Genomic DNA, 26,428 nt, shown 5'->3' with positions numbered 1-26,428 from the left:
TTTGGCCTTCTTTATGGACCATGAAACAGCTACAAGAGTACTGTCATGGGATCTAAGGCTATACACAGGTCTGTTATATAATTTGGGAGAAAAGGGGATAAAGAGGGTTTATCTGTTAAAACTTGAACAGTTCACAATCTGCAGATGGATTTAATGGTTGAAATCGTGAAATCACAACTTTAAGATTCACAAATCATCACGCTAACAACCGCTTCAGACTATAAACAAACCACACCAGAGTCTGCCTGGAAGCAGACCCACCATTTCAGGTGGTCTTGGTCCGGTTGTTAGTCTGCATCAAAGTTCAATTGACCAAACATACCACAGTTCTTTTTAACCAAACAGGTTATAGCTGCGTCCTCTCAATCAGTCATATTCCCTGATTTCAAACTCATGATTAGTTTGCGTTTGCGCCTTGGTTTGGTTTGTTTTTACACCAAAAAAAATCAAGTGAACCAAAATGCATCACTAAAAGCCGGTTGAGAATATTCACTCCGCTCATTGGTCTGCATAAATATAAACAAGGCAATGCACTTCATTGCTAGTAGCTTCTGGAAACTGTTGATTTCCCTTTTCTGCACCCCAGTATGCGAAGGGAACCCAGTTATGGGAGAACAGATTGAGGTCAGATCACGTTCCCACCACAAATAAACAGCTCCAGAGATGTGAAATGATGTGTGTTTATTTAAAGATAATCTTGACTTTTGACTTCCCCTGCTTTTTTTTTCAGTATAAATGTCGCTTGAATTCAGTCAGTTACATTGGGATCCAATTGTGACACATTTTCAGTGGGACAAAAAGTATGAAAGTATTAAAAAAGTCAACAATGACTTGTTAACCTTATTAACTAATGAAACTGGAATCTTTCCCTAACCTGAATGTAGCAGAATGGAAAGGTATTCCTTCCTGGTTTGAGCAGGCCTGTAGTCTCCTAGCCTCTTGATTATTCTGCAATTTCGAGCCAATCATTGTCTTTATTACCCTTTAAAGGCACGTAGTTGTGTTCTGGGCGCCCACCTGACGCTGAACGCGTCATCGGACTTCCGCAACTGCTGCGGATCCTTCTGTGGTGACTCACCTCCCTCAGAAGTGATCCCTTCATTGGACTGCTGTCGGTCGCAGTGTGTAGTAGCAGCACAGACTGCATAGACACTCTCTCTCTCTATTCCTGAACTTACAGACGCTGCTTGATTGGACTGTGGGCCCTGGCCAGCCGCATAGCAGCCTACCCGGGAGCTGCTGCGGCCATTCTTGCCCACACTGCAAGAACGCTGCTGCTTTGCCTATAATAGCATTAATAATCATAGTCTTTGTTTCGATTTGTTTGGTCGGGTCTGCTGCTGCTGCATTGAAGGCCGGCAGTACCGCGACTAGTGCTCTTTTTAGCTGAGTCGTTTTAATGGTGTGGGTGTGAGTGTGTGTGTGCGTAGTGAGCAGGGGGTTTTCTTTTTCGTGGTCATCGGTTGCTTATTCTCAGTTCTGCTTAGTTTAGTTCATTAATTTGGCTTCACTTTATAACTCACATAAGGATTTCATATCACTAATATTGTTTTCATAGTTTATTTTGTTGTTTGCTTATCCTCAGTTTTGCTTAGTTTGGTTCATTCATTTGTCCCAACTTTATGCTTTATGTAATGGTTTCATATTATTAATCTTGTTTTTCTAGTTTATTTTGTTTACTTGTTTATCTTTTTCTAGTTAGTTTAGTTTAGTTTTGTTTGTTAGTTTATTCTCTTCTTTTTTTCTGGTTTTGTTTGTTGGTTGAGCACTTTATGCATTTTGTATCCCTTTTTATTTTTCAGGAGCTGAGTGCCCATGGTGGTGGGGTTGGTGACTGTAGGTGATGGTTCCTCCTTTTTCCTGTGTGCTGTGTTTAACTGAGCATCCCTGGGTTTGACCCTTCACCAGTGTGATTCGGGGTGACTCTCTTCTGGACACCTCTCCTACCTCCCCTGCACTGGTAAGCCTCGGCCCTGAATAATTCCCCTGCCCCTCTTTTTAATACCTGTGTGATCGGTACATTTAATAATTGTTTTTTTTTTTTTACTAAATTTGCGCTTTATACTCCATAAACATTATACTTCCCTCACTGTGAAAAACATCATTATGGAACATAATCCAAGCAGCCATTGTGTTGTCTGATAGAACGTATTTGGCAATACAAATTAGTAGTAAATAAATGATCAACTAAGATCTAAAAAACTGCCAGAAGCTGAGTCATTTGCAAATTTTAGCTAAACAATGACTGTTTGAATTAGGGTGACCAGACAATTACGTGCAGTTATCCCAATCCTGTCCTGTTTGTCCCGAAAATTAGACTAAATCCAAGTTTTGATAAATTATAGCCTAATAAAACACTAAATATTGAGCGTTCTTTTGGTGTTGCCCAAAGTGGGGCATGTTTATGTCCATAGCCTACATGAATTATGGTTATTGTAGTTTTTTTTTTAGCTATGATGTTAATTAAACTAATCCTGATGAAATAATGGATAATGATTTACACACTATTACAAACAGCACAGTCATTGTGTTTCTTTTTGCTATTGACTTCATGAACAAAAACAATATATTTTAGTGTTGAGTTCTGACTTTCACATGTTTTACTGTTCATTAACACTGAATGTAATGTATTGGTGGCCATGCCCCATCCCCCACTCATCTGTCCCGAATTTCACCCATTCTCATCTGGTCACCCTAGTTTGAATCATACTGAGCTTGTCTTACTCTACAAAAAGGTCTGAGTAGGTCACATAGACATTTCTTTCTTTTTTTCTTTTTTTGTATCTATTGTAACCAGAATGAATTCAAGCTAACCGCAGTTGCTTCTCTTGAAGTGTGAAAAAAACAAGGGCAGCTAGTCACTTAAATATGTTAACCAAAAATATCAGGAGCAGTTTCAAAGAAAAATTAAGAAAAGAAATAAAGAGTAAAACTAAAATGTAGTGCAAAATGGATGAGAAAAGAGTATCAATATGACAGGAAGATGTAAATCCAACCATTGAAATGCAGTTTAGAGCAGGTGGTTTTCTTACAGCTATAACAGGAAACTGATAAGAACCTCACTGCTGAACAGTGAAACCACAGTTGTCAGCTGGTTCTCGTTTCCTGTAATGTCAGATGAGTCAATTTCTGCACAGAAATTAATTTGTTTTCACTAGAATAAGACTTCCATGTAATATGAACCATGTATGACCACATTCAGATTTTTCTTTTATGCGGATGATCATATTATAAAAAACACTATCTTACCACTGATGTAACATTACATCACTGGTGACAGTTTTACTGACTGTTGATGATTCAAAGACTGGGGTTTTAGGGAGATTGAGCTCTAGGATTTTTTGAGGAATTACTATTTAAATGGATTTGTAGTATCACAATTTAGATCATGCAGCTGATTAATTGTGATTAATAAATTCATTTGTTGCTTGTGCTATTTGTGCCTCATCTGTGTTCAGTTCATCTTACAGCTTCTGCCTCTCCTACTTTCACTTGTTTTTTCTTCTGCCTCTTACAAAGGGTTGGGATACATGGCTTTCTCCCAGTTCCCCATTTAGAAGCCAATAAAGACTTTGTTTTAAACACCCCCCCTACATACATAGGCGTACCTATGAGCATGATTTGTGACAACACAACTAGTTTGGAGCCAATCATGGTCCAGTATGCAAAACCTGAGGGAAACCTGGAGTGTTGAATGGACAAACAAAATACTGGACGTCTTTCTAGTAGTGCAGATAAAATTAAAAGGTTTTACCCAGGGTGGAAGGTCTTGGGGTCATTAAAGTAAAGGTTTATCCACATCAGAGAATTAACATGCCATGCAAATGTTAAGGTGATCTGCAAATTACATCATGAAATACAATATCTGTGTGTATGTTTATTATTTTGACCTGTGGGTGGAACCGGAGAAAAACACAGAACCCAACATGAAAAGGGTTCATCCTCTAGGGAGTACAAATGTGCTCAGGAAATTTCATGGTAATTTACCTAGTTTAATTCTCTTGTGCACAAGTGGAAGATTTGGATCAATTAAATTAACAAAAATATTAAGATTCTACCTCTGAAAATCAGAATAGTTGATGGAAATCTGTTTTTTTAGTATTTGACAGACTGTCAAAGACCAGAGTCAGGGGAAAATATTGACCCAACGAGGAGATCAGGAATTACAAAAATCATGCAGAGTCAAGCTTCATATCAGTTTGAAGGAATGAATAAGACAATCTGTGGCAGTTTGTCAACAGGTGTGTAGCATCTTTTATGTCACATTTCAAGTTCATTGTTTAATAGGTTTTGTAATTAACATCTTCATTTAATAACTTCCCTTATGGTACAGGTGTATATGTATAGCACAATATATATCCTGACAGTTAGAAGTTACTTCTTCTGAAAAATTAAGTACTTTGTAAAATGAAAATTCAAGTCATCAATGTCTTTGTAACTGAGTCAATTCAGTCCGTGGGATGACATGAGATGAAAAGGAACTGTTGATAGTGTCGCATTTGCTTGTCTAAAACAGGAAATCCTATCAAACACTTCCTGCCAACATACACAGAGTAAAGACAGAAGTTGAGAAAAAAGCCCCGGTTTACCAGAACAAATAATCGAGATGAGGACTTCTGCTGTACAAATGTAAAGGTAACGGCTTAACAATGTTTTTGGTAACACATTATATTGATTTTTAGCCCTAGTATAGAGCTATTTTTTTACATATTAAGTGTTAAGAAATGTCAAAGTTTCATTTTATAATGACAAGGCCCACAATACGCTGTGGAGTGCCTGCTTTGTGTTTTAGCTGTGTTTATAACTATGTTTCAGTTTCTGTTCATCTGCTGGTGGCTGTGACAAAGACTTGATGTTTTCAAATTGTGTTCATCAACTATTTCATAAAGACTTGTAAGACTTGTAACAGATTATACAAATAATTCTTATTTCAATTTTGTCTATGTTAATAATGATTTCAGTAAAAGTAATTAGATCTATATTGTTGTCTAAGTAAACTATTTGAAAACTTATTATGGAAATGTGAAACAACATTATGTATTATTACCATGTATCATACGTACTGTGTTCTTAATTCAGCCACAGCAGAACATGGTGAGCAGTTTCATGTGATAAAATGGGAATCCCCACAAATCTACATTTGACATTTCAAAACATCATTCAGAGTCATGGTGGAAGTTCTCCTCACATGTGATAACTACCCACACTTTAATATGGTACACTATAGGTATAACAGTGACAGTGTGAGTTTCAGCCATCTAAATGGGATTTTCTAGGGTTGATCATAAAGTTTTGGTAGGGAACATGAATCTGAATCACTTTCCCTTAAAGGACCAGTGTGTGAGATTTAGGGGGATCTAATGGCAGAAATACTGGCAGAAATGAAATTTGATATTCATAAGTATGTTTTCATTAGTGTTTAATCTCTCTATGTGAAGCAAGGAATCTCTGTCTGTCTGTATGTTTGTCCTTCGCATATCTCGAGAACCATTCATCCAACTTACGTCATACCTGGTAGGTGGATTGCTGGGTAATCAAGGAAGTGCAATGGTAATGTGTGAGGTTGTTTGGATGAGTGGTTCTCAAGAAGTATATAAAAAATACCCCATAAACAACATTGCTTCTGCTTCTTCTTCTGCACATAGATTCAATGAGGGGAAATACAGACAGCTCCACTCTGCCATTGCAACCCACACTGTGGTCAGAGATGGGATTAGGGATGGGATAGTCTCCAGATATTCTGCATGTGAGGTGTTTAGGGAACATGGGTAAATTATAGGGTCTACTGATAGCCTGCTTGTGAGGCGTTTAGGGAACATCGGTAAATTGTAGCATCTACCTATAGTCGGCATTTGAGGCATTTAGGGAGCATCAGTAAATTTCAGCATCTACCAATAGTCTGCGTGAGAGGCGTTTAGGGGACGGGCACTGTGCTCTCTAGGTATTGAGAAATGTACCTGTTCCGAACAGGGCACCGCACTAGTCACCTGAAAATAGTGGGTCCTCTTCCATGGAGCCCGCCATGTTGCACTACCATGTTTCTACAGTAGCCCAGAACAGACAAACCAAACACTGGCTCTAGAGAGGGCCTTTCACGTTTTTCAAGAGTTTTGCAGCCCCCGTAGGTTTTCCTACACTCTTGGAAGGGGAGGGGTATTCAGTTGGTTGCAATCTGCAACCTCATTGCTAGATGCCACTAAATCCTACACACTGATCCTTTAAAGGGGACTTATCATGCATATGCATACAATTTTTGTGATTTTTTTGATTCTGAACACTTTGTTTGCAGTTTTACCTCTGCTTCCTTTTCATGATGACATCAGATTGTTTGCGCATGCCCACAAATATATGGCATGCTAGTACGCCATATGTTGTTTGCATGTCCACTCACATAGTTTGGATTGGATTCAGGCTTGACCACATGCAGATGTATTTGAGAAGTTTTCATTTCGAGTAAAGAACAAGAAAAAGAAGTGAAATTCTACAACTATTGTTTGTTTACGTAGCCTCCCGAGCCACTGGATGTCTGCCAAGATGCAGCCTCTGGGAGCTAACCAATCAGAACAGAATGGGCTTATTGGGAGGGGGCCTTTAAAGAGACAGGAGCTAAGACCGCCTGTTTCAGACAGAGGCTTAACTGAGGAGCTGCATAAAGAGACAGTATAAGATATATAAGGAGCTTTTTTGAACTGTAAATCATGCAAAGATATTTCAGTAAAGCCCAAGAATATAAATATAGACCTGAAAATGTGCATGATACGTCCCCTTTAACTCAGTAAGTGCAGCTGAGTTGCCTGTGACCAAGGCGTACAACAAAAACCACATCAGTATCATCAAACCTTCCACGGCTTATTTGATTTCTTGCCAAAAGTTTGATGAGAAGATTGATTAGTTAGATCCGTTAACAACTAGGAAGCTGCAGCCAGTAAGCTTGGGAAATAGGTGGAAACAGCTCCAAAGTTAAAAAAAAAATCCACCTGCCAGCACTTCTAATGCTCTCTTTTAACACGTCATACTTCATTTGTTTAATGCACACCAAAACCAGGATATAAAAATGACTAAAAATGACGACCTCCTGGAGTGTCTGCTAGTTGCCTGGCAAACTCACAGCAGTTGCGACACCCAAGAAATAAAAATAATTTATACATTTTAATTTCTTTAAAAAAAAAAACATGCAACTTGTTTATTACACAGACATTACAGTTATACCAATTTTCTCATTTAACTCAACAAGAAAGTGAACTAGCATATTTCCCAAAATGTCAAACTATATTTTTAAAACATAATCACTCGGTGTGAAGCCAGTAGCTGAGTTTTATAAAGTTGGAGATCAAAACTCTTCATAAGCTATAGCCTACAAAATGAAACAATTACATCTCACATGTGTAGATCTTTCAATTTTTTCCAGTGACATAACTTTACAACCATTAAATTACCACTAGAAGTTGAGTTTTGAATACAACTTTGACAGCTCTTGCCAAATATTTGGTTCATGGAGTTCATGGATGTTTAGCAATTGCAAATGATTACCTTAATTTACTTTTGTTCACATGTTGAACTACTTAACTCATGTCACCCTACAGTTTCCTGTTACAGCCGTTGAGTCTGTTGATTTCATCCCCAGAAGTATCCATGGATCTCAGTGAGGAGGAGTCAGCACCTCTGATGATCAGAGACCGGGGAGGCAGCCAGAGGTCCAGTTCTAGCGCTGGTCAGAGTTTACAAGTACACCTCTACTTCTTCCCTGCCACAAAGGATGCAATAACGATACACATATCATCTGGCCAAGTCTCTGCTGAAAATGTCTGCATCCAAGCCGCCAAAAAATGTGGTAAGATCTCACTGTGAGGGTCTAAGGCTTTTCATGGCTTATACTAAAGTCTGAGTGCATAATAAACTGTACCATGTTATATGTTTTAGACTCAAATATTCAGCGTTTCTCTTGTAAGTTTCTAAATTTTTTCTTATAAGTGTGCAAAGGCTAGTTGCTAGGAAAGGTTTTTTTTCTTTTTTTAGGTGTTAGTGTGCGTGGTCAGCCATGCTATGATGATTTTAGTGATTTCTTTCTGCAGGAATCTTACCTGTGTACCAAAGTCTTTTTGGTTTGGCATCTGGGGATCTCTCATTTTGGTACCCTCCGTCGCACATGTTCAACACAGAAGAAAACTTACAAGTCCACTTCAGAGTCAGGTAGGTGATTAAATCATTGAAGAATTTTAACTCATTTATTCCAGAAACAAGCCTACTTTACACTATCACGATATTTTTTGGAAGAGGTAACTCTGATTTTGACCTATTAGAAAGAATAATTGCTAGAATTTTTTTTTTTAAAAAAGTGAATTTAATAACAGAGGACATTATGATTCTTGTAGAATGTACTTAGTAAATGTTGTTCATTACAGACATAAATGAGTGTATTAATCTTCCTGTTGTCTTACAAAACAATGGCACATGCAGTACATTAAGTCACTACTGAATACTTATTGCATTTCCTACTTGCAGTTACAATATTGCAACAACATCAAGTTTAGTTCAGAACAGCTATCAACAGCTGGAGGATATTTATGAGAATTTTTGTAGACCTTTAAATATGAATTTTCTTACTAAAGTATCATGTTCAAATCAGTGTGCAGAGGTAGTCACACAATATGCTTCAAAAAGTGAATTCCCATATACTTAGAGGTAGTATTACTGGTTTGTAATAATGCCATGCTATGATAAATGATGGATTTCTCTTTGGTATGCAGGTTTTTCTTTGGAAACTGGTTTGCACAAGGACCAAGAACATCGTATCGCTACAGTATGACCAGAGACACAATCAGTCCAGTGCTTGACTACTGTGTCATTGATTATCTCTTTGCTCAGGTAAAGCATGAAATATTTCAAAACATGTCATTTATTTACTCAGTGAGGTATATTTTTTTTTGGGTTTATTTCATTTTAATTTAACACAACAGACAAACTTTTTTTTGGTTGATTGATAGCCTTAAACTAATAAATATTGGGCAAAGTATGGCATAAGTAACATCTCTGACTTCCAGCAGAGCCATCCATATACACACATCTAAAATTCAATCCATCAACAAAATTACATTTATCCACAGGGTGGTTTGATATATTTTTATCACATTAAAGGATAGGTTTATAATTTTCCATGTCTATCTTAAAACAACAGTAAGGTGCTCATGAGTCATTGAAACAGGTTTTGCTCGCTGTAATCTTTCCTTCTATTCATACTGGCCATTAAGTGATCCCTTCATAATACATTTTCAATGTAAATGATAGGGAACAAAATCCACAGTCCTCCGTCTGTAAAAAATGATTTATCTGAAGATAATATGAGGTTTCAGTTGTCTGAGTTAGTGGAAGAATAGCAATAAAAGAGAGAATTTGGCAGTAAAAAGACAGTAACTTTGAACAATATTGACTTGAACTGACTAATTTGAACAGCTGACGCCTTTTATTAGCTTCAAACGAACTTTTAAATACAGTTAAATACATTTTACAGAGGGAAGGCAGTGGATTTTGTCCCCCATCACTTACATTGAAAATGCATTATGAAGGGTTCTTCTAATGGCCAGTATGAACAGATGGAAAGATTACAGCAAAAAAACCCAAAAACAAACAAAAAAACCACATGTCAGTGTTCATTTGGGCACCCGAATATTGTTTTAGTACAGAAAATTGTGAACCTGTCCTTTACATTTGAGACACTGGTGTGGTGTACAAAACATCTACTGAACTGCTTTACAACACAAAGGACAATCCCTTTAAGGGCAAAAAGACAAAAGAGGTCTGAAGTTCCTTTAGTGTAAACGTAGCTTGATTCATACCATTAATGTTCTTACCCTCTACAGTAAATATCCTCATTATTTTCCAGTTCTAATCCCGATATCTTAAAATGTATGTGGTGCTTCAATGTGTCACTTGTTTTGCATATGGTACAGTGTCAAACAGTAAAATGCCAGAAACTGTTGCATGCATTGTCTACTATTCAAGACTGACTGATTTCTTTTTGCACATAGTTGCGAAATGACTTTATCGCAAGTGAGGCAGGAGTGTCTCCACCTTTGAGCACCCAGGAGGAATGCCTTGGCCTTGCAGTGCTGGACTTGTGGAGAATGGCTAAAGAGCGCCATCAGAGTGTAAGAGAGGTCTGCAAGAGTGTCAGGTAATTACATTAGATAATGTTTAATTTTTGCCTGTCAAAGTAAATTTGGGTGAGGTGTCTGAGCCTGAAAACCTACACATGATTTCAATATTTGAGATGCTATATTTAACATTTCTGTGTACAGTAGCTATTTTTCCAAACCACACCTCACCAGTAAAAGTTTAAACAACTGAGAACTTGGGGCATACTTTAGGGGCGGCTGTGGCTCAGGAGATAGAGCGGGTCATCCACTAATTGGAAGATCGGCTGATTGATTCCCAGCTCCTCCAGTCTGCATGTCAAAGTGTTCTTGGGCAAGATACTTAACCCCAAATTGCTCCCAATTGCTGTGCCATTTGTGTGTGAATGATTAGTCCCTACTCATGCGCAGGTTGGCACCTTATATGGCAGCCCCTGCCATCAGCTTATGAATGTGTGTGTGAATGGGTGAATGTGGCTTGTAATGTAAAAGTGCTTTGAGTCGTCAGAAGGCTAGAAAGGCGCTATATAAGTGCAGTCCATTTACCATTTACTCTCTCTCTTCAGCTACAAATCATGCCTTCCTAAGTCACATCGACATGCGATCCAGAAACGCAACCGCCTGGATCGTTATCGAATCCGAAACACCCTCAAGTGTTTTTTAAAGAAGCTTGGGAACTGCTCGGTGGATGAGTGCAGCTTGAAAATCAAGTACCTGATCGAGCTGGCTGTCATTGAACCTTCTGTGGGATGCGAAACCTTCCAAGTGAAAGCTTCTTCTTCCCATTCAAAGTCATCTGTCACTCTTGTGCGGGTCACTGGGGAAACTGGAATTCAAATCAGTGGAAGTTGTGAGCCTGATGGTGCACTGGTAAGAACAAGATCAAATTAAGCTTGAGAAGTGGTTAGATCTTTTTACCCTTGTTCTATCAGATGATCTGTATTCTAGCTCCAGCTCAACGAAATCTGTCTGGCCATGCTTCTTTTTGTCTTTTGTGCAGCTCATTAAATTGAAATTACTGTCCATTATGTATTTTTCCATGGCACCCATCGCAATCTCAGCCATCCAGGGGAAACCTTCTATAAACTGGGCATCCCAAGGTTTCCTCCATTTTCATCAAAATAAGGTTTTCTTGGAGGTGTTTCCTTGCAATCACTGAAGGCCTGGTAGTCTCAACTTGACTAATGACGAAGGTCTGCTAGGTCATACTACAGTATATGATATCTTACTTCTTGTGTTTTGTTTCTTTGTGTTGATTTTCCATGTAAACTGCATTGCATCATTTTGTTCTATGTTTTTGTTGTGATTAGTTCATCTCAAAGTATTCTAAGTCTTGCATTTATGATGACTGGACTTTTGCCCTCCACAGTGTCCGTATGCAAAATGTAACTGTATAAGGAGTGGTGTTACTCTGTAGCTGCCCCTGAGTTAGGGAATGTTATTGACTAATCAGCCTCTATAAATACCGTTAATATTCTTCTTTTTTAGGAGTGGCATACCTTCTGTGATTTCCAAGAAATCACTGACATCAGTATAATGAGGGGGTGCCATGAACAGGTTTCCCAAGACAGCAGGATGGTGACAATAACTCGCAAAGATGACAGATACTTGGTAAAGGACATATTTTACATGTAATGGTCCCCAACCAGTATCTTCTGTTAACAACATGTAAAGAAATGCGACTTTACTGTATTACATAAATGCAAAAGAAACAAACATATTTATGTATCCTTGATTTGCACCACAGGAGGCCAAGTTCCAGAGTCTTAAAGAAGCATTTTCATTTGTGTCACTTGTTGATGGCTACTTCAGACTGACCACAGACTCAAGCCACTACTTCTGTCAAGACATTGCCCCGCCAAGTATTCTGGAGGGCATCAAATACCACTGTCATGGCCCAATCACGTGAGTCATTTTGATAAATACTGAATCCAATAGCACCATTTACATGCACCTGTCTTACATATTGTTTTCATATCTTGTTTGATCAGATCAGAGTTTGCAATCAACAAACTGAAAAAGTCGGGATTTAAAGGTGGCACCTTCCTTCTCCGGCAGAGTCCCCAGATCTATGACAACTTCTTCCTCACTGTTTGTGTTCAGGTAAAGCTTCCTACTGAGGCCACATGACAGGCATCAAAGAAGCCTGTTTGAGATTTTACTCCAAAAAGCAATTTACTAGCTGTGCCTGTGTACACTTTATGTACTTCATCAACCTGGTGATGAAAAAGATATTCTGAATGCCCTTAAATTATATATTATCTATACAATGTATATATATTATTATGCATTTAAAGAACTTGTTATTAGAAGCACAACCACAAGTGTAGTGAGTAAATTACAGGCCTCTGTCTGTAAATTTAGCTTTATGCAGATGATGCACTTGTTTTTTATAAATACTGTTTCCTGACAAAAAAAAAACACCTTACCCACAAGTTGAGGTGTTGGAGCCAAAAAAAAAAAACAGTCTTGTGAGGAAAGCATATGTATACTTAAGTGTGTGCAAAAGTCATTCGCTCATGGTTTTGCACCTACAACATTATCCAGGTTTAAGTGTGTGGAATCTTTTCTCTCAAGTCTACTCAAGAATGTTGTTACAACAACTAATTCAGTATTGTGAAAATTTGATGTAAAATTTATATTTCAACAGACTCCACTCGGACTTGACTATAAAGACTGTCTCATTATTAAGAATGAGCACTACAGCCTTCCTGGTGTCCTGAAATCATTTAACAGCTTGCCAGAGCTCACCAGCTATTATCAACACAACAAGCTGCTGCTGGCAGAAGTACCTGTGAAGTTGGCCCATTGCTGTCCGCCCCGACCCAAAGGTAGTTTTCCATGTCCATGGCTATAATGAGATCAGTGAATATACACTACTAAACATATATAGTAGTGAATCTGTAACTTTGTTAATTGATGTTGGTGTTTGTTTCACCATGATTTCTTCTTCTCATGCATGTACAAAACAAAAGTCAGCTGTCTTCAAACCCTGATGATGTTCAATACTGTATTATATGCAGTAGTGTACATACTTGTATTACTGCGTCTCTTTTGTAGCCATTATCACAAAATAACACACACTGTTGGGTATTTCATGCATTTAAACAAGCAGAGTGACGTAATTCAAAGTCTTATGTACAGAACTAACACAAAATCCAAATCTGCCCATGTTAAGAAAGATTAAAGTATGTTTACATGCACACTAGTATCGCAGATAAGATCGTTTTTTGAGTATCCATTCAGGGTTTTTTTTGCACGTACATAATAGCTGGTTATAGCAATCTGGATAAGCCCTTATCTGTGTTTTGAGAAACCCAAGTATATGCTAGCTGTGTTTTTCCAAAAGAAATCAGGGTACTGTTGCAATATTCACTATTGATACCATGCTCTCTTGGCTTATAAGCGCTTCATCCAGGTTTCTGATCAGTCTGTGCATCTTTAATTCAGGTCATGTATAATCTACATATTGAAGTGAATAGCGTAGGATACAGTTGGATACATGTGAATGCACTCACTGTCGACACTCCATGAAATCACGCATCAACTCATCATCTGAATTTCTTGCTTGAACAGAGATGCAGTATGTGTATTTTCAAGCTGTGTAGATTGTTTAACAATAAACATATTTTCTGGTATTCCTGCAGAGCTTACAAATCTCATCATCATACGCAACAGCAGCTCTGTAGAAACTCAAGGGTCACCAACACCTGAAAGGAACAAATTCAGTCACATCCAGTTCCACATGATCAGATATGATGACCTGAAATGGGTGAGTATGTAGTCCTGATACGACTAGTACCACTAAAACTACTTTTCCTCCAATTATTGCTATGAATATTATTTTAACTACTTTTTCCAGTCACGACCACCACTGCATTTATGTAATTACCACTATTACTCCTTATCCTACAGCTATAGTTACTAGTATGGCTACTATAAAAACAGCAACTATTACCGCTAGTAATCCTACTAAAATGTAGTCAAACTGATTTGAAGACTTCAATATAGGCTGTTATTTATGTTGGAGGAAACTTAAATGTATTTTTTGTATGTATTTTTTCTGTAAGGATGAAAGCCTCGGACAAGGATCCTTCACTCGAATTTTCAAAGGCTACAAAACAGACACGCGTGATGGGGAGAAACACACAACCGAAGTTCTACTGAAAGAGCTCGATGTGGGTCACAAGAACTGCTGGGAGGTAGGTTTCTTTAGATCAAAATATGAATATTTTTGCGAATTACTCATAGATCTAACATGTTCATTTTAACATTTATGGTGTTTGTCTTTTCTATTTCTCAGTCATTCTTTGAAGCTGCCAGCTTAATGAGTCAGATTTCACATAAACACCTCCTCCATGTTTATGGTGTTAGTGTTTATGGAGCAAAAAGTAAGTTCAAACCAAGCTGCAGGTTTCTACTTGACTATCCCTTTATTTGCTACACTTTGCTGATTGATCGTGTGCTTATCAGCTTGATGAAGCTAATGTGCTGTATGCTTTCTAGATGTGACAATGTGCTGTGAATGAATTGTGTAAATATAAATATTTGTGGTGAATATGAGCAGTGTTTTGCTGTTTAGAGAAGATTAAAACCAGATTATATTTGGTTAAAGTTGGCGCAGTTGTATTCATGTGCTATATTCCTGTAAAATTCCTTACATCTGCAAACTGTAAACTGCAAACCCAAAAATTGTACTAAGGAATGAATGGAGACATTAAAATCATTCTCTTCATATTGAGCGAAATAACTCTCCTCACGTCTTCACCTCATTTGACCTCAGCTCAGTCCCTTTCCTGTGGAGTGAGCATTTCTGACTTCATGTTTGGAGTCAGCTGTAGAAACAAATCTCGCTGTGCCTTACAGACATAATGGTGCAAGAGTTTGTCAAGTACGGGGCCCTCGACCTTTACTTGAAGAGAGGGAGATCTGTGTCGGTGAGCTGGAAACTTGACGTAGCCAAACAGCTCGCGTCTGCCCTCAACTTTCTGGTAAGATAAACTCTGCTGATGCAACAAAAACACAATATAGAGCAGGGTTGCCTGGTTAAACTTTATTCAATTAGCAAATTTACTGTCTCATGTGCATGTGTACATGATAATAAAAAAAAAGTCTGTAATCCTTTCACAAAGGATGAAAGCATGGGCCCTACTTTGTTAGAAAATACTTCAAAGTTGACCAATGCAGCAGTACAATTAATTAAATGTCAAATAACTAATCAAATGTCTTGACATGTAACTTGTCTTGCAGGAAGAAAAGGGCATCGTTCATGGAAATATCTGTACCAAAAATCTGCTGCTGGCCAGAGAAGGTGACCTATCACAGGGCAGCTCTCCTTTCATCAAGCTGAGTGATCCAGGCATCAATGTAGCAATGCTGGGCAAAGATGGTAAAGCAAATCTCCCTGTAACCATGTCTGAAACCATCATACAGGTCCATTTACAATACATATACTGTATATGACTGTTAGGAGAGGAAAAAGTAGATATATATGTGATAGATGATGTAGTGTAGCTGTGGATCCATTTAGTAATGCTCTTAGTAAAAGTAAATAGACCGGTGAGGTAAATGTGTTTCCAAACTAAAGTCAGTATGACACATTTAAATGTCCACATTGTTCCACATTGAAACAAATAGAAGAACAGTGTCGTGAAATAAATTCACAATATTTACTGTATTAGTTAACCATATATACTGTATATAATTTACAGACTTTACAACATAAATAAGAACACATTTATACAGTGAGATTCAGTAATTTTGTGTAATTATTAATACATGTATGTGGATTTCTGTGTGTGCTCTCTTAGTTATCCTGGACAGAATTCCCTGGGTGGCCCCTGAGGTGCTCGAGGCTCCAGATAACCTGACCCTGGAGTCTGATAAGTGGAGCTTTGGTGCCACTGTGTGGGAAATCTTCAATGGTGGGAACGCTCCACTGCGAGGCTGGGACCTGGACAAGGTACTCCCTCTTCTTTTCCTCATAAGTCAAACAAACTGAACGCTGATCTGGCCAGATAGCAAGATGTTGAAATACTGCACATTCAAGAAAACGCTTAATGTTTATGCTTAAACTTTTCTACTATAGTTTAAATGTATTAAAGGTGTTACGTGTTTATGGGATCAAACTAATGGGGGAAAAAAAATCACATTCTTATCTCAATCACAAACATCCAGTTTACTGTCTAAGCTTTCGAGCAAACAGACCTTTGTTGGAGCCAAATACACACTGAAAAAAATAGTCTCCCACACATTTAGAACATCTGAGGTGACAGAAGAAAAAAGTATACCATCTTTTTCTCACAATTTAAATGTACCTTACAGCACATGTTTGTCAATGTTTGACTGGAAACCTACCTGCTAATATATCGCACTTTTTCAAGAGAGACATAGCAAATACATTATAACAATACAATCACAAATATCAAATAAAGCCATAAAAGGCATGACGCACAGAAAAAATATTTGGTGCCAGTCTGTCATAAATCCATCAGCACAGATTGTAACATAACTTTCATATCAAACTAACTAGTGACTCTAAGTTCGGAAGAGTCCATAGAACATGTGATTGCAGTTCAATAATCCACAAAGATACATCTCTTATGTCTGCTCATGAAGTCTGTCTCATTTCAAAATCTCAAAGAAGTGACACCTTCTATTTCACTAATGTGGAAACTAATCTCCACATGAACTTATATCAGTTTAACACTTTATCAGCTGCTTGAGGGTAACTTCCTGCTGATAAACTCAGAAATATTTAACTTTATGAGGTTAATGAGGGCTCTTTGAAAACACTATTAGTTTTGGATTAAGTGAGACTAAACCATCTTAAGTTCAGCCTGGCCTGCATGTCTTCCTAATGACCCTCCTTCATGGTCACACTTCACTAAGTGGCACATTTTTCAAGTCGAGCAATGACTAAAAAAATCTTAACAAAAAACAAAAATGAAACTGAGATTTCTGTGAACTGGATCAAAACCACACAGTACATAAAAGATGAATACAGGAAAATAAAATAAAGCTTTATTAAAATAGAATAAAGCTCTTGTACAGTTAATGGTGTGATACTGTTTTTCTGTAGAAGAAGCAGTTTTATGAGAGTTTCCAGCAGCTGCCTCCCTCCCAGTGGACAGAGCTAGCCGATCTGATCAGTCAGTGTATGGACTACCAGGCAGCCTTCAGACCTTCTTGTCGAAGTATTATCCGTCAACTCAACAGTCTGATCACTTCAGGTAATGATGTGTATTACTATTCAGCTGAAAATAAAACATGTCTAGAATATAACGTAGAATATAAAACAAATATAGACAAGAGATACTACTCCCTGTCAAAGCTGCAGTAGATAGTGTTTAAATTTACAACCTGCAAATAGGTCTACAGAGGATTTTGCAGAACCTGTTTGGGATTTGAGAAAGCTGATTGAAATATAACTATAATAAGCTTATTGTAAATTAAAGAGTATGGTCTAGACCTGCCCCATGTGAAAAGTGCCCTGAGATGACTTTTGTTGTGATTTGGCGCTATATAAATAAAATTGAATTGAAAATTGAATTGAATGTAAATGTGAATATAACACGCTTCATGTAAATGTAAATCGAGATATTCAATTACACAAACAAACCAGTCATTATTGCAATCAAACATTTCTTGTTTCATGGCAGACTATGTGATTCTCGCTACTGAGCCTGTCACACAGAGCCCAGTGTGGAGAGCCCTCAGCCCCGCTCAGCACGACCAGACATTATTTGAGGAGAGACACCTACGTTACATCTCCCCACTGGGAAAAGTAAGCCTGAAGTATAGCAGAGCAACCTTTGTGCAAATCAGTCCACTTTTAAAAATCATCATCTTAGGTTTTGTGGAAATTGGATGAGCTTTTTATTGTGCTTGATTATTATTATTGGATTTACAGCCAATTAAAGTTAGTGTTTATTTTCTATTTGAAACATGCAAAAAAATGTAGCAGTGGCACACATCCTTGTAGTCAAAGGAAATCAACACTTGATTAGTGGTGATAGTTTGTAATAAGATATGTCTCTTTGCATGCAGACTTAATTTTTTTCTACAGTGTTCTCTGCAGTTATATGGCAGGGTGTGATTTTCTTGAGTATGACTGATAACTGGATGACTTTATCTGAATCAACATTTTTCCAGGGAAACTTTGGCAGTGTTGAACTTTGTCGTTATGACCCGTTGGGTGATAACACTGGTGAGCTGGTCGCTGTGAAGAAATTGCAGCCTAATAAGCAGTCGACTCTGGAGGATTTCCAGAAGGAGGTCAACACCCTCAGTGTTTTGCACTGTGACTACATTGTCAAATACAGAGGAGTGTGCTACAGCATGGGTAATAAAAACTCTCTGCAAACACAGCAGATGATGTCACAAAGTAACTTCAGTAAAATAACTCCATAATCCAAAAAACCCATAACTCAGTTTTCTTTTTGATATTTTTTTTTAGATTTTTGTGTTGATGTGGCACGGTCCAACCTTTACAGTATATGTATCCAGTGCATGATCCTGGTTTACATTTTGAATTTTAGATGTTAATCGACAGTGATTTATGACTGACTTAAGGAATCAGAGAAGATAGGAAGTGTCTGCTGGGTTTTGGATTGACTTTCAACACTGTTTGCCTGCTCACAGGTCGCCTCAGTATGAGTTTGGTGATGGAGTACCTACCCTATGGCAGCCTTATTGGCTACTTGGAGAATAACCGACACATCAACACCAGGCGCATGCTACTTTTTGCTTCACAGATCTGTAAGGTAATAAGCAGATACAGTAAATGAAGTTTGAATGTACTGTAAATTAATCATTGGATGACAAAATCTTGTCACTTTTGGAGATTAAGATTGATAACCAACAACAAGTAGCTTTGTAACATTCCCGAAATAAATTCACATTTGTCCCTCAAAAAAGTCCAGCAGAAATTGTGACAGGAATTTTTGCAGGAATATAATTCTGCAGGACTGAATATTTGTATTTGGGAGGAATCCCGTCAGAACCTAAATTTGCTGTGACAATCATGATACTCTTGGATTAAACCTGCAGAACCACCTCTCTTGCTTTACTAACATTATAAACAAACCAATAGTAAGGAGTTCATCGGACAAAATCATAGTGCTGAAACAAGTAAAGCTATAAAAAGCATCATGTGATTTATTGTTGTATAATGTGCTTGTACAAGGTTCAGCAGGCTCATGAGCCTATATGTCTTACCTTGTGGCTCCATAAATAAATTTAATTTTTATCTGAGATACTATCAAAGATCCTTTGTACTGCTAAATATAAAGGGATGAGACTTATTTTCTTTTCTTCGGTTTTGCTGTTTTTTAATTTTTCTAGGGGATGGCCTACCTGCAGACCCTACGTTATGTGCATCGAGACCTTGCAGCAAGAAACATTCTTGTGGCCAGTGAATCACTGGTGAAAATTGCTGATTTTGGGCTGACCAAGATTATTCCTTCTGACAAGGAGTACTACCGAGTCACACAGCCTGGAGAGAGCCCAATCTTCTGGTAGATCTCCTCATGTTTGAAAATTCAAATCACCTTTAAATGGGACATATCAAGCACATCTCCAGGTCTAAATTCATATTCTGGGGCTCTGCTGGAATACCTTTGCATGATTTACAATTCAAACTCCTTATTTATCTTATACTGGCCCTTTATGCAGCCCCTCAGTTCAGCCTCTGTCTGAAACAGGCCATTTTAGCTCCTGTCTCTTTAAAGCCCCCCTCTCGATGAGCCCACTCTGTTCTGATTGGTTAGCTTCCACAAATTGCCCCTTAACAGACTTCCAGCAGCTTCGTAAACAAACAAGCGTAGTCGTATTTCACTCCTTTTTCTCCTTCTACTTAAAATATCAACTTCTCAAATACATCCTTACATGTCCGAGCACAAATTTGATCTGAAATATGTGGGTGGACAACATAAACAGCCCGTGGAACAATTTTAGTAACAACGGCTACAGAACTGGCAGCCGTTTGTGGGCATGCACAAACAATCTGACATCAGTTAAATGAGGAAGTAGCGTTATCTTTGCAAACGGAGCATTCAGAGCAGGCTGAAGCCCTGGCTTTTGACTTTCAGGGAGCAACTGTATATTAATTGTACCACTAGGAGTTGCCCAAATGAAAAAAAAAAACAAAAACCTACACCAACGGGGCTTTAACTCTGTGTCATGGTTCTTTCTGCATCCACTGTGTTCTGGTTGTTGTTAATGTAAGTCTGAAAGTACAGTGATGTTGTATGTTTTGATACAGAATTTTATTCTCATTAAAGTCAGTATATTTTAGAACATGGTGGCGTAAGCTAAGCCCATGTTTTTCTCTTTCATGCAAAATAAGTTACTGAAACTTAGAAGCTATATTAGGCCTGCTGTTTCTCATAACTCAAAAAATTGAGGAGACTATTGTTTATTTTTGCTCTCATAAGTTCTCATTATTTAAGTAAAGATCAGAACGTGAGGTCCTGGAGGTCTAATGGCTACCCTGCTCATTTTTTGCAGGTACGCTCCAGAGTCCATAAATGAGTCCAGATTCTCCCACAAATCAGACGTCTGGAGTTTTGGAGTCGTTCTTCACGAGCTCTTCTCCTACTGCGATATGAACATCAACCCAAAAAGAGTAATGGTTTATTATCTATACATACAGTACATGTATGGGCAATATTTCATTATTTTATTATTATGAATTGTGAAAGAGACTTTTTATCTTCTAATCGAACTGCAGTACCATTGTGGTTTCATTTATTTCACCATTTTAGCTATGCATGCAGGAGATTGGACACAATGTGCAGGGTCCATCCATTTCAATGCATCTGGCAAATATTCTAAAGAATAACTGGAGGTTGCCTTCGCCTCCAAACTGCCCACTCAAGGTATGTTCATTCTGTATTGTTCAGTAATCGAAATACACTAGCTTTCATGTGGCAAATTTGGTGCCAAATGGTTGCCCAAAGTGTAAAATACATCAGAGAGGCAGATAGCCTGACAGTCTTCTCAGCTATATAAAAATTGTTAACATCTTATTTTGACCTTCAAGTCTTCAACTGCTCACTACAGTTGTCATACTGTACCACACAAATAACAACACTGTAGTGCTCTATCTCTACCATGAAAATAACTCTCAATATTTTTCTCATTGGGACACCAGGTGTACAGTTTGATGAAGCAGTGCTGGGCGTACAACTTTGAGGAGCGGCCATGTTTCCCCACCCTGGGAGACCAAATTGAAACTATCATGCAAGACGAGAGAGAGAACCTTAAAGGCTGATAAAGAGCCTGTGTTATGTCACAGTGGAACTCATGCCTCAGAAGAACAGTGTAAAATGATACAATTTCATTCACTATCACAATGGAAATTCAGTTTACACAGGTACAGACAATATATCTTAGCAGTCACACACTGACTTATTGACTGATAATATGCTACTCAATGAACACACTGTAAACCCCTTTCCCAGTCCCACTACTCTTTAGCCCTGGATGGCCATAAAAGAGGACAGGAAAATATACCAAAGGCAGATGAAAAACAGAAGTTACCTGGATGTAACTCCAGTTTTATGAGTACGTGTGTAACCCATTAGGATATGTGGCACATATTAAATATTTATTGCATTTACCGTTCACAGCAATAGAGCAATAAAAGCAAGAACTCTCCCGAACCACATTTTAAGACTTCCTTTGAACCTTATCCTACCATAAAGTTTCCCACTCTGGAGGTAATATTAAACAAGGATAAGCTCCTAACTGTCTGAGATCTCAGTGTGGTACATTTCATCATGTATTCTTACAGTCATATATAGAAGAATATTCATAATACAGGCTAAGTGGGAAAACTGCATTAATGCTCAAGACTAACATTTCTACTGTACATATGGTACATTGTTTAGGGCAACATATCAGCCGCAGGTTTAGGATATTTAACTATTACTCCTCTCTCCAGCCAGACCAAATAAAATACTGGTTAACTTAAGAAATGCAAAACACACTGCACTCAGCACTGCAAAGCATAAATTTGATTAAATGTATGACTAGCTGTGTCTAAAGGGGTAAAAATAAATTACAGAACCTGAAGTTTTTTTTAAACTAAAAATGTATTGAAGAAAAAATATATTTTCATATCCTGCATTTTTACTGTGGTAGTGTTGTGCTGTAGTGAAGAATATACAGAATATGCTTTTGTATTTTTTTATTTGCATTTACATCATGTTTGAAATAAAGCAATGTTTGTGGCAGCAGGTTTTTTTAAAAATATTTACTGGCATTATCACAAGGAGTTTACAAAGTGCTCTATAAATAAGTGTGAAACCTAGAATATTTAAATCCAAGGCAACTGGACTTAGGTGTTTTTAAGAGATGAATGTTGGTGTGTAGGTGAGTTCAGTAATGTTAGGAAAGATAATAATATCAGTAATGAACAAGTACACATAAAACCTATAAATAACAATGTAAAGTTGTTCATATGTGATGATTATCAATCTTTTTATTTGCGCCTCTAGTGGCTCTGAAAATGTCACTGTAATATTTAAATCAGATGGACTGATATTACATTAGACATTCTGACTGAGGATGACATCTACTGACTTTTGTGATCACAAATAAGCAACATGTCATCAAAATTAAGTCAAGTAAACTTTAAACCCGATTTTACTGAGCAGCATCAATTAATATTACATTTCAGATTAGGGTCAAATATTCTATGCCACATAAAATATATCTTAGCTGGTAAGAATCTGTGTATCAATAAAAGGTCTTTATAATAGCAAGGGTCATACAGATCTATTTTCTTAGAGGGAATGTGCAGTCCTGCTGTCTTCACACCCGCATGGGAAACAGGACGAAGTCCTGCTTTAGCCAAACACATTCCCATGTAAACATCATCAATGGGAAGAATGGTAATGGAGTGAGACATTTTGTATATGACCAAAGCTGTGTAGCCAGATAAGAGGAAGCCCCCACCACCACAGTAGGGGGGGTATGAGTCTGACTCCTGCACCTGAACTGGGATAAAATACTTGCTCTGTAAATCCCTAATGGGACCCACATTCTGGATCAGATGGCCAGTAAAAAGGTGCTTGCTCCCATCATTGTCCTTGAGGCTTTGGAGATACTCAACCATGTTGTCTGTGTTGGCAAAGACGTCATCATCACCATTTAGCAGAAAGCGAGCATTTGGACAGTTTCTTTCCATCCATTCAAGGAAGAGAATCTGCTTCAAGGTGAGGTTGAAGAATGAGTCACCAAAGTCCCATTGAAGGATGTCATTGTACTCGCATTGCTCCAGTTCAAGGATTGTGTTCAGTCTCTCCTTCTCAAAACCTGTATCCATTGTTCCTGAGATGAAGATCCTTCTGATCCACACACCATTGTGTAACCTCTCTTTAGCCCAGGTTTTGCGCAGCACCTCTCGGCGCTCGTAGTTCACAGGGGAGCTTTTAATGACCAGCAGGAGGAAGACTTCTGCAGATTCATCAGCTCCTCCACATTTGTCAGGGATGTCCAGTAGCATGGGGAAATGGCGACAGTGACGATAGTAGAGAAAGTCTTTTATACTACCAGGAAGAGAGCTGAAGCCTGAGATGTTGACAGCAGACATATTTTGTTGACACCTTGACACATAAGAGTTGTTTTTGGTGCTTAGCTTCTTTTGACTGGCATCCTCACTCACATATACTTGCAAGTGTTTGGTTGCAGGGTGAGTAAATACACTTTTCCACAAATGTAAAGCCAACAGGCCGAGAGCTCCAAACATCAGGAGAGTTTTTGTCTTGTCCTTTCTCATCCTTGACAATGCAAAACAAAAACAGTTTTTATATCAACAAGTCTCAGTCAGAAAAATAATGAGTAAATGAAGACATTTAAGCAATAAAGGTAATTACTTTTAGAATATACGTAACATTTAACAACAAGGTAAATACAATTCTAAGTAAGAAACAAGTGAGGAACAAATCAGATACTAACTGATTTTATTTCTTCAATTACACAAAGATAGAACTGAAGTAATTGTTTCTGGAGCCAAGGAAGAACAATTAAAAGTCAGCTTCAATCAGTAACGTTAAAAACTACAAAACATTAAAAACTACAAAAAAAAAAAACTACAAGCCAAGCCAGATATCTTGGTGGACTGACTCAGACCTGAATTTCAACAGCCACATTAAGACAATTACAAAGTCAGCCTACTATCACCTTAACAATATATCAAGAATTACAGGACTTATGTCTCAGCAGGATTTGGAAAAACTTCTCCATACATTTATCTTTGGTAGTCTCAAGTACTGTAACAGTGTCTTTACAGGTCTGTACTGCAGCTGATTCAGAACGCTGCTGCTTGAGTCCTCAGTAAGACCAAGAAAGTAGAGCATATTACTCCAGTTCTCAGATCTTTACACTGGCTTCCTGTCTGTCAAAGAATTGATTTTACATTACTGCAGTTGGTTTATAAAGCACTGAATGGTTTAAGGCCAAAATTCATCTCTGATCTGCTGCTACGTTATGAACCATCCAGACCTCTCGGGTCGACTGGGACAGGTCTGCTTTCTGTTTCCAGAGTCAAAACTAAACATGGAGAAGCAGCTTTCAGTTTTTATGCTCCACATATCTGGAACAAACTCCCAGAAAACTGCAGGTCTGCTGTTACTCTCAAATTTGAGGGTTAATATCTTACACTGCACTGTAACTTTTATTCTCCTGTTTTATCTGTCTTACTCTATTTTAGCTTATTTTTTATTTCCAATCAATACTTTTCAATTAAAATTTAAAAGTCTTTTTATATTGTCTTGTGTTGCTTTTATATTCAGTCTTGATGCCTTTTATGTTAAGCACTTTGAATTGCCTTGTTGTTGTGCTAGACAATACTATATACTATATAATACTATAAATACTATAAACTTGTCTTGCCTGTTACTGAATGGCTGAATGAATCTCAGTTAATGAATAGATACTGATAAGTTTCCTGAGAACAGATTGCTGGCTTCAGTGAATCAGTACCAAATGAGTTCCCAGATCTGAATCTAAATACTAACTATTTTTAAATAATCTGTAACAATTAACTCTGAATCAAGTGCTAAATTCTAAAAAACAATAACTAATCATAACTTCTGTATTATGTAAGTATTGTATTTTTTATGTATTTTACTTGAAGATTAATCAAAATCTAGGAAAACAAAGGAAAGCAAATGCATTGTCATTATTCATTTGTATTTATTTAGTTTGTTTAACAGTTTTTATAACTGTTAAACTAAAAACTATGAAACTTTAAAACCATTACACATCTGACCTTACACGTACTCCATTCTATTCATCAGCAGCAATAAACTAACATTTTGTTTATAACTTTTATTTATTTTTATTGTGCTGTGAATAGATTTTTATATTAAGCATTTTTAAAAAAACAATTTAAAATATTAAGTTGTACAAACCTCATGCTGAGATCTAGTGTAATCTGAAGGATCCACTGGTAATTTTAATCAGAAATTAATCCAGTCTAGTATTTTCCAGGAAACATGTTGATTAATGGAAATTCAAAAAAATGAACACGGCCAAAGTGTATGCCTACTGCTAACTGTAAAAAATGTGGCCGTTGCTATCGTCTCCTGCCTCTCCTATAAGTTTATCACTAACTAGAGGGGAAGTATGTTGTATAGCTTGTTGGGTGGTGTTTGCAGTGTTTGCTGTGAGGTAAATGAAGTGTTAAATAAACTGAATACTGTGTATTCTGATGAAAATAAAAAATCTAAAATATCCATGTATCCTCGTGTAAACTGTTACAAAAAAATCACTGTGAAAATCAACAGAATTTGCCTTATTTACCATTAATGATCACATCACCAGACAGACGTGTACAGAGCAAATCAAGCAAAGCTACAATTAGATTTACTAGATTCAGTACAATAGGCCACCAACTTTCTTGGAGTAAATAAATTAATTTAGACGGATTCACTGTTTCAACTCCCTATATGAGGACATGCATGTCCATGAGAAAATTTAAGAGACTTAAGATTCACAGCCACTCCATCAAAAGGCATCTAGGCTAATCTTTTTTGGATTATTTGGCCATGGGGGTTTATGATTTAATTTGAATAAGAAGTGGTTTCAATTTGATATTTGACTGTAGATCTAAAATATGTCATGAACATCTGTGCATTCAGACAATTGAGACAAAACAACAACAAATTAAGACATTTAGCTGGTGAAATGCTGTGAAACCTAGTCTGACATCACTGTCCATATAATTTTATACCTTGAACCTTGGACCTTCTGTAACCCTGCTACACTCTAAATAGACACACCTCCGT

At 37.5% G+C, this 26,428-nt stretch overlaps 2 protein-coding genes across 4 annotated transcripts; one reads left to right on the top strand and one right to left on the bottom strand.

The window, feature by feature from the left end:
- Nucleotides 1-1,720: 1,720 nt before the first annotated feature.
- On the top strand, nucleotides 1,721-22,369 carry jak3 (Janus kinase 3 (a protein tyrosine kinase, leukocyte)). 3 transcript variants are annotated; one of them, XM_067596673.1, is made up of 26 exons: nucleotides 1,721-1,960; nucleotides 4,100-4,241; nucleotides 4,517-4,635; nucleotides 7,584-7,831; nucleotides 8,073-8,190; nucleotides 8,748-8,865; nucleotides 10,026-10,171; nucleotides 10,697-11,000; nucleotides 11,619-11,741; nucleotides 11,878-12,035; nucleotides 12,122-12,233; nucleotides 12,781-12,961; nucleotides 13,778-13,902; nucleotides 14,201-14,332; nucleotides 14,434-14,521; nucleotides 14,997-15,121; nucleotides 15,381-15,519; nucleotides 15,941-16,092; nucleotides 17,212-17,362; nucleotides 17,792-17,916; nucleotides 18,285-18,474; nucleotides 18,774-18,895; nucleotides 19,476-19,648; nucleotides 20,640-20,757; nucleotides 20,897-21,010; nucleotides 21,286-22,369. In XM_067596673.1, exons 4-26 carry the CDS (start codon nucleotides 7,633-7,635, stop codon nucleotides 21,403-21,405), a joined length of 3,333 nt encoding a protein of 1,110 aa, XP_067452774.1. In that variant the 5' UTR covers nucleotides 1,721-1,960; nucleotides 4,100-4,241; nucleotides 4,517-4,635; nucleotides 7,584-7,632; the 3' UTR covers nucleotides 21,406-22,369. The 3 variants fall into 3 exon arrangements, with proteins under 3 accessions (XP_067452774.1, XP_067452772.1, XP_067452773.1); XM_067596671.1 differs by having other exon boundaries at nucleotides 1,722-1,960; nucleotides 7,625-7,831; XM_067596672.1 differs by lacking the exon at nucleotides 1,721-1,960 and adding an exon at nucleotides 3,906-3,978 and having other exon boundaries at nucleotides 7,625-7,831.
- Nucleotides 22,370-22,509: 140 nt separating this feature from the next.
- On the bottom strand, nucleotides 22,510-25,704 carry LOC137187635 (N-acetyllactosaminide beta-1,3-N-acetylglucosaminyltransferase 3-like). The gene is made up of 2 exons (XM_067596675.1): nucleotides 25,553-25,704; nucleotides 22,510-23,917 (listed from the first exon to the last, which is right to left on the bottom strand). The coding sequence occupies exons 1-2, from the start codon at nucleotides 25,555-25,557 to the stop codon at nucleotides 22,795-22,797; spliced, it is 1,128 nt and encodes a 375-aa protein (XP_067452776.1). The 5' UTR covers nucleotides 25,558-25,704; the 3' UTR covers nucleotides 22,510-22,794.
- Nucleotides 25,705-26,428: the final 724 nt, after the last annotated feature.

Source organism: Thunnus thynnus, chromosome 8 (genome assembly GCF_963924715.1).
Source record: "Thunnus thynnus chromosome 8, fThuThy2.1, whole genome shotgun sequence".
Classification (NCBI taxonomy): domain Eukaryota; kingdom Metazoa; phylum Chordata; class Actinopteri; order Scombriformes; family Scombridae; genus Thunnus; species Thunnus thynnus.
Note: the sequence above shows the minus strand (reverse complement) of the source record. Positions and strands in the feature narration are given on the sequence as shown.

Coding starts and splice junctions, on each gene's coding strand:
- jak3 (XM_067596673.1), top strand. CDS start 7,633: ATGGATCTCAGTGAGGAGGAGTCAGCACCTCTGATGATCAGAGACCGG. Junction 12,962..13,777: donor CTGTCCGCCCCGACCCAAAG/GTAGTTTTCCAT, acceptor GTATTCCTGCAG/AGCTTACAAATCTCATCATC. Junction 18,896..19,475: donor TTGCTTCACAGATCTGTAAG/GTAATAAGCAGA, acceptor TAATTTTTCTAG/GGGATGGCCTACCTGCAGAC.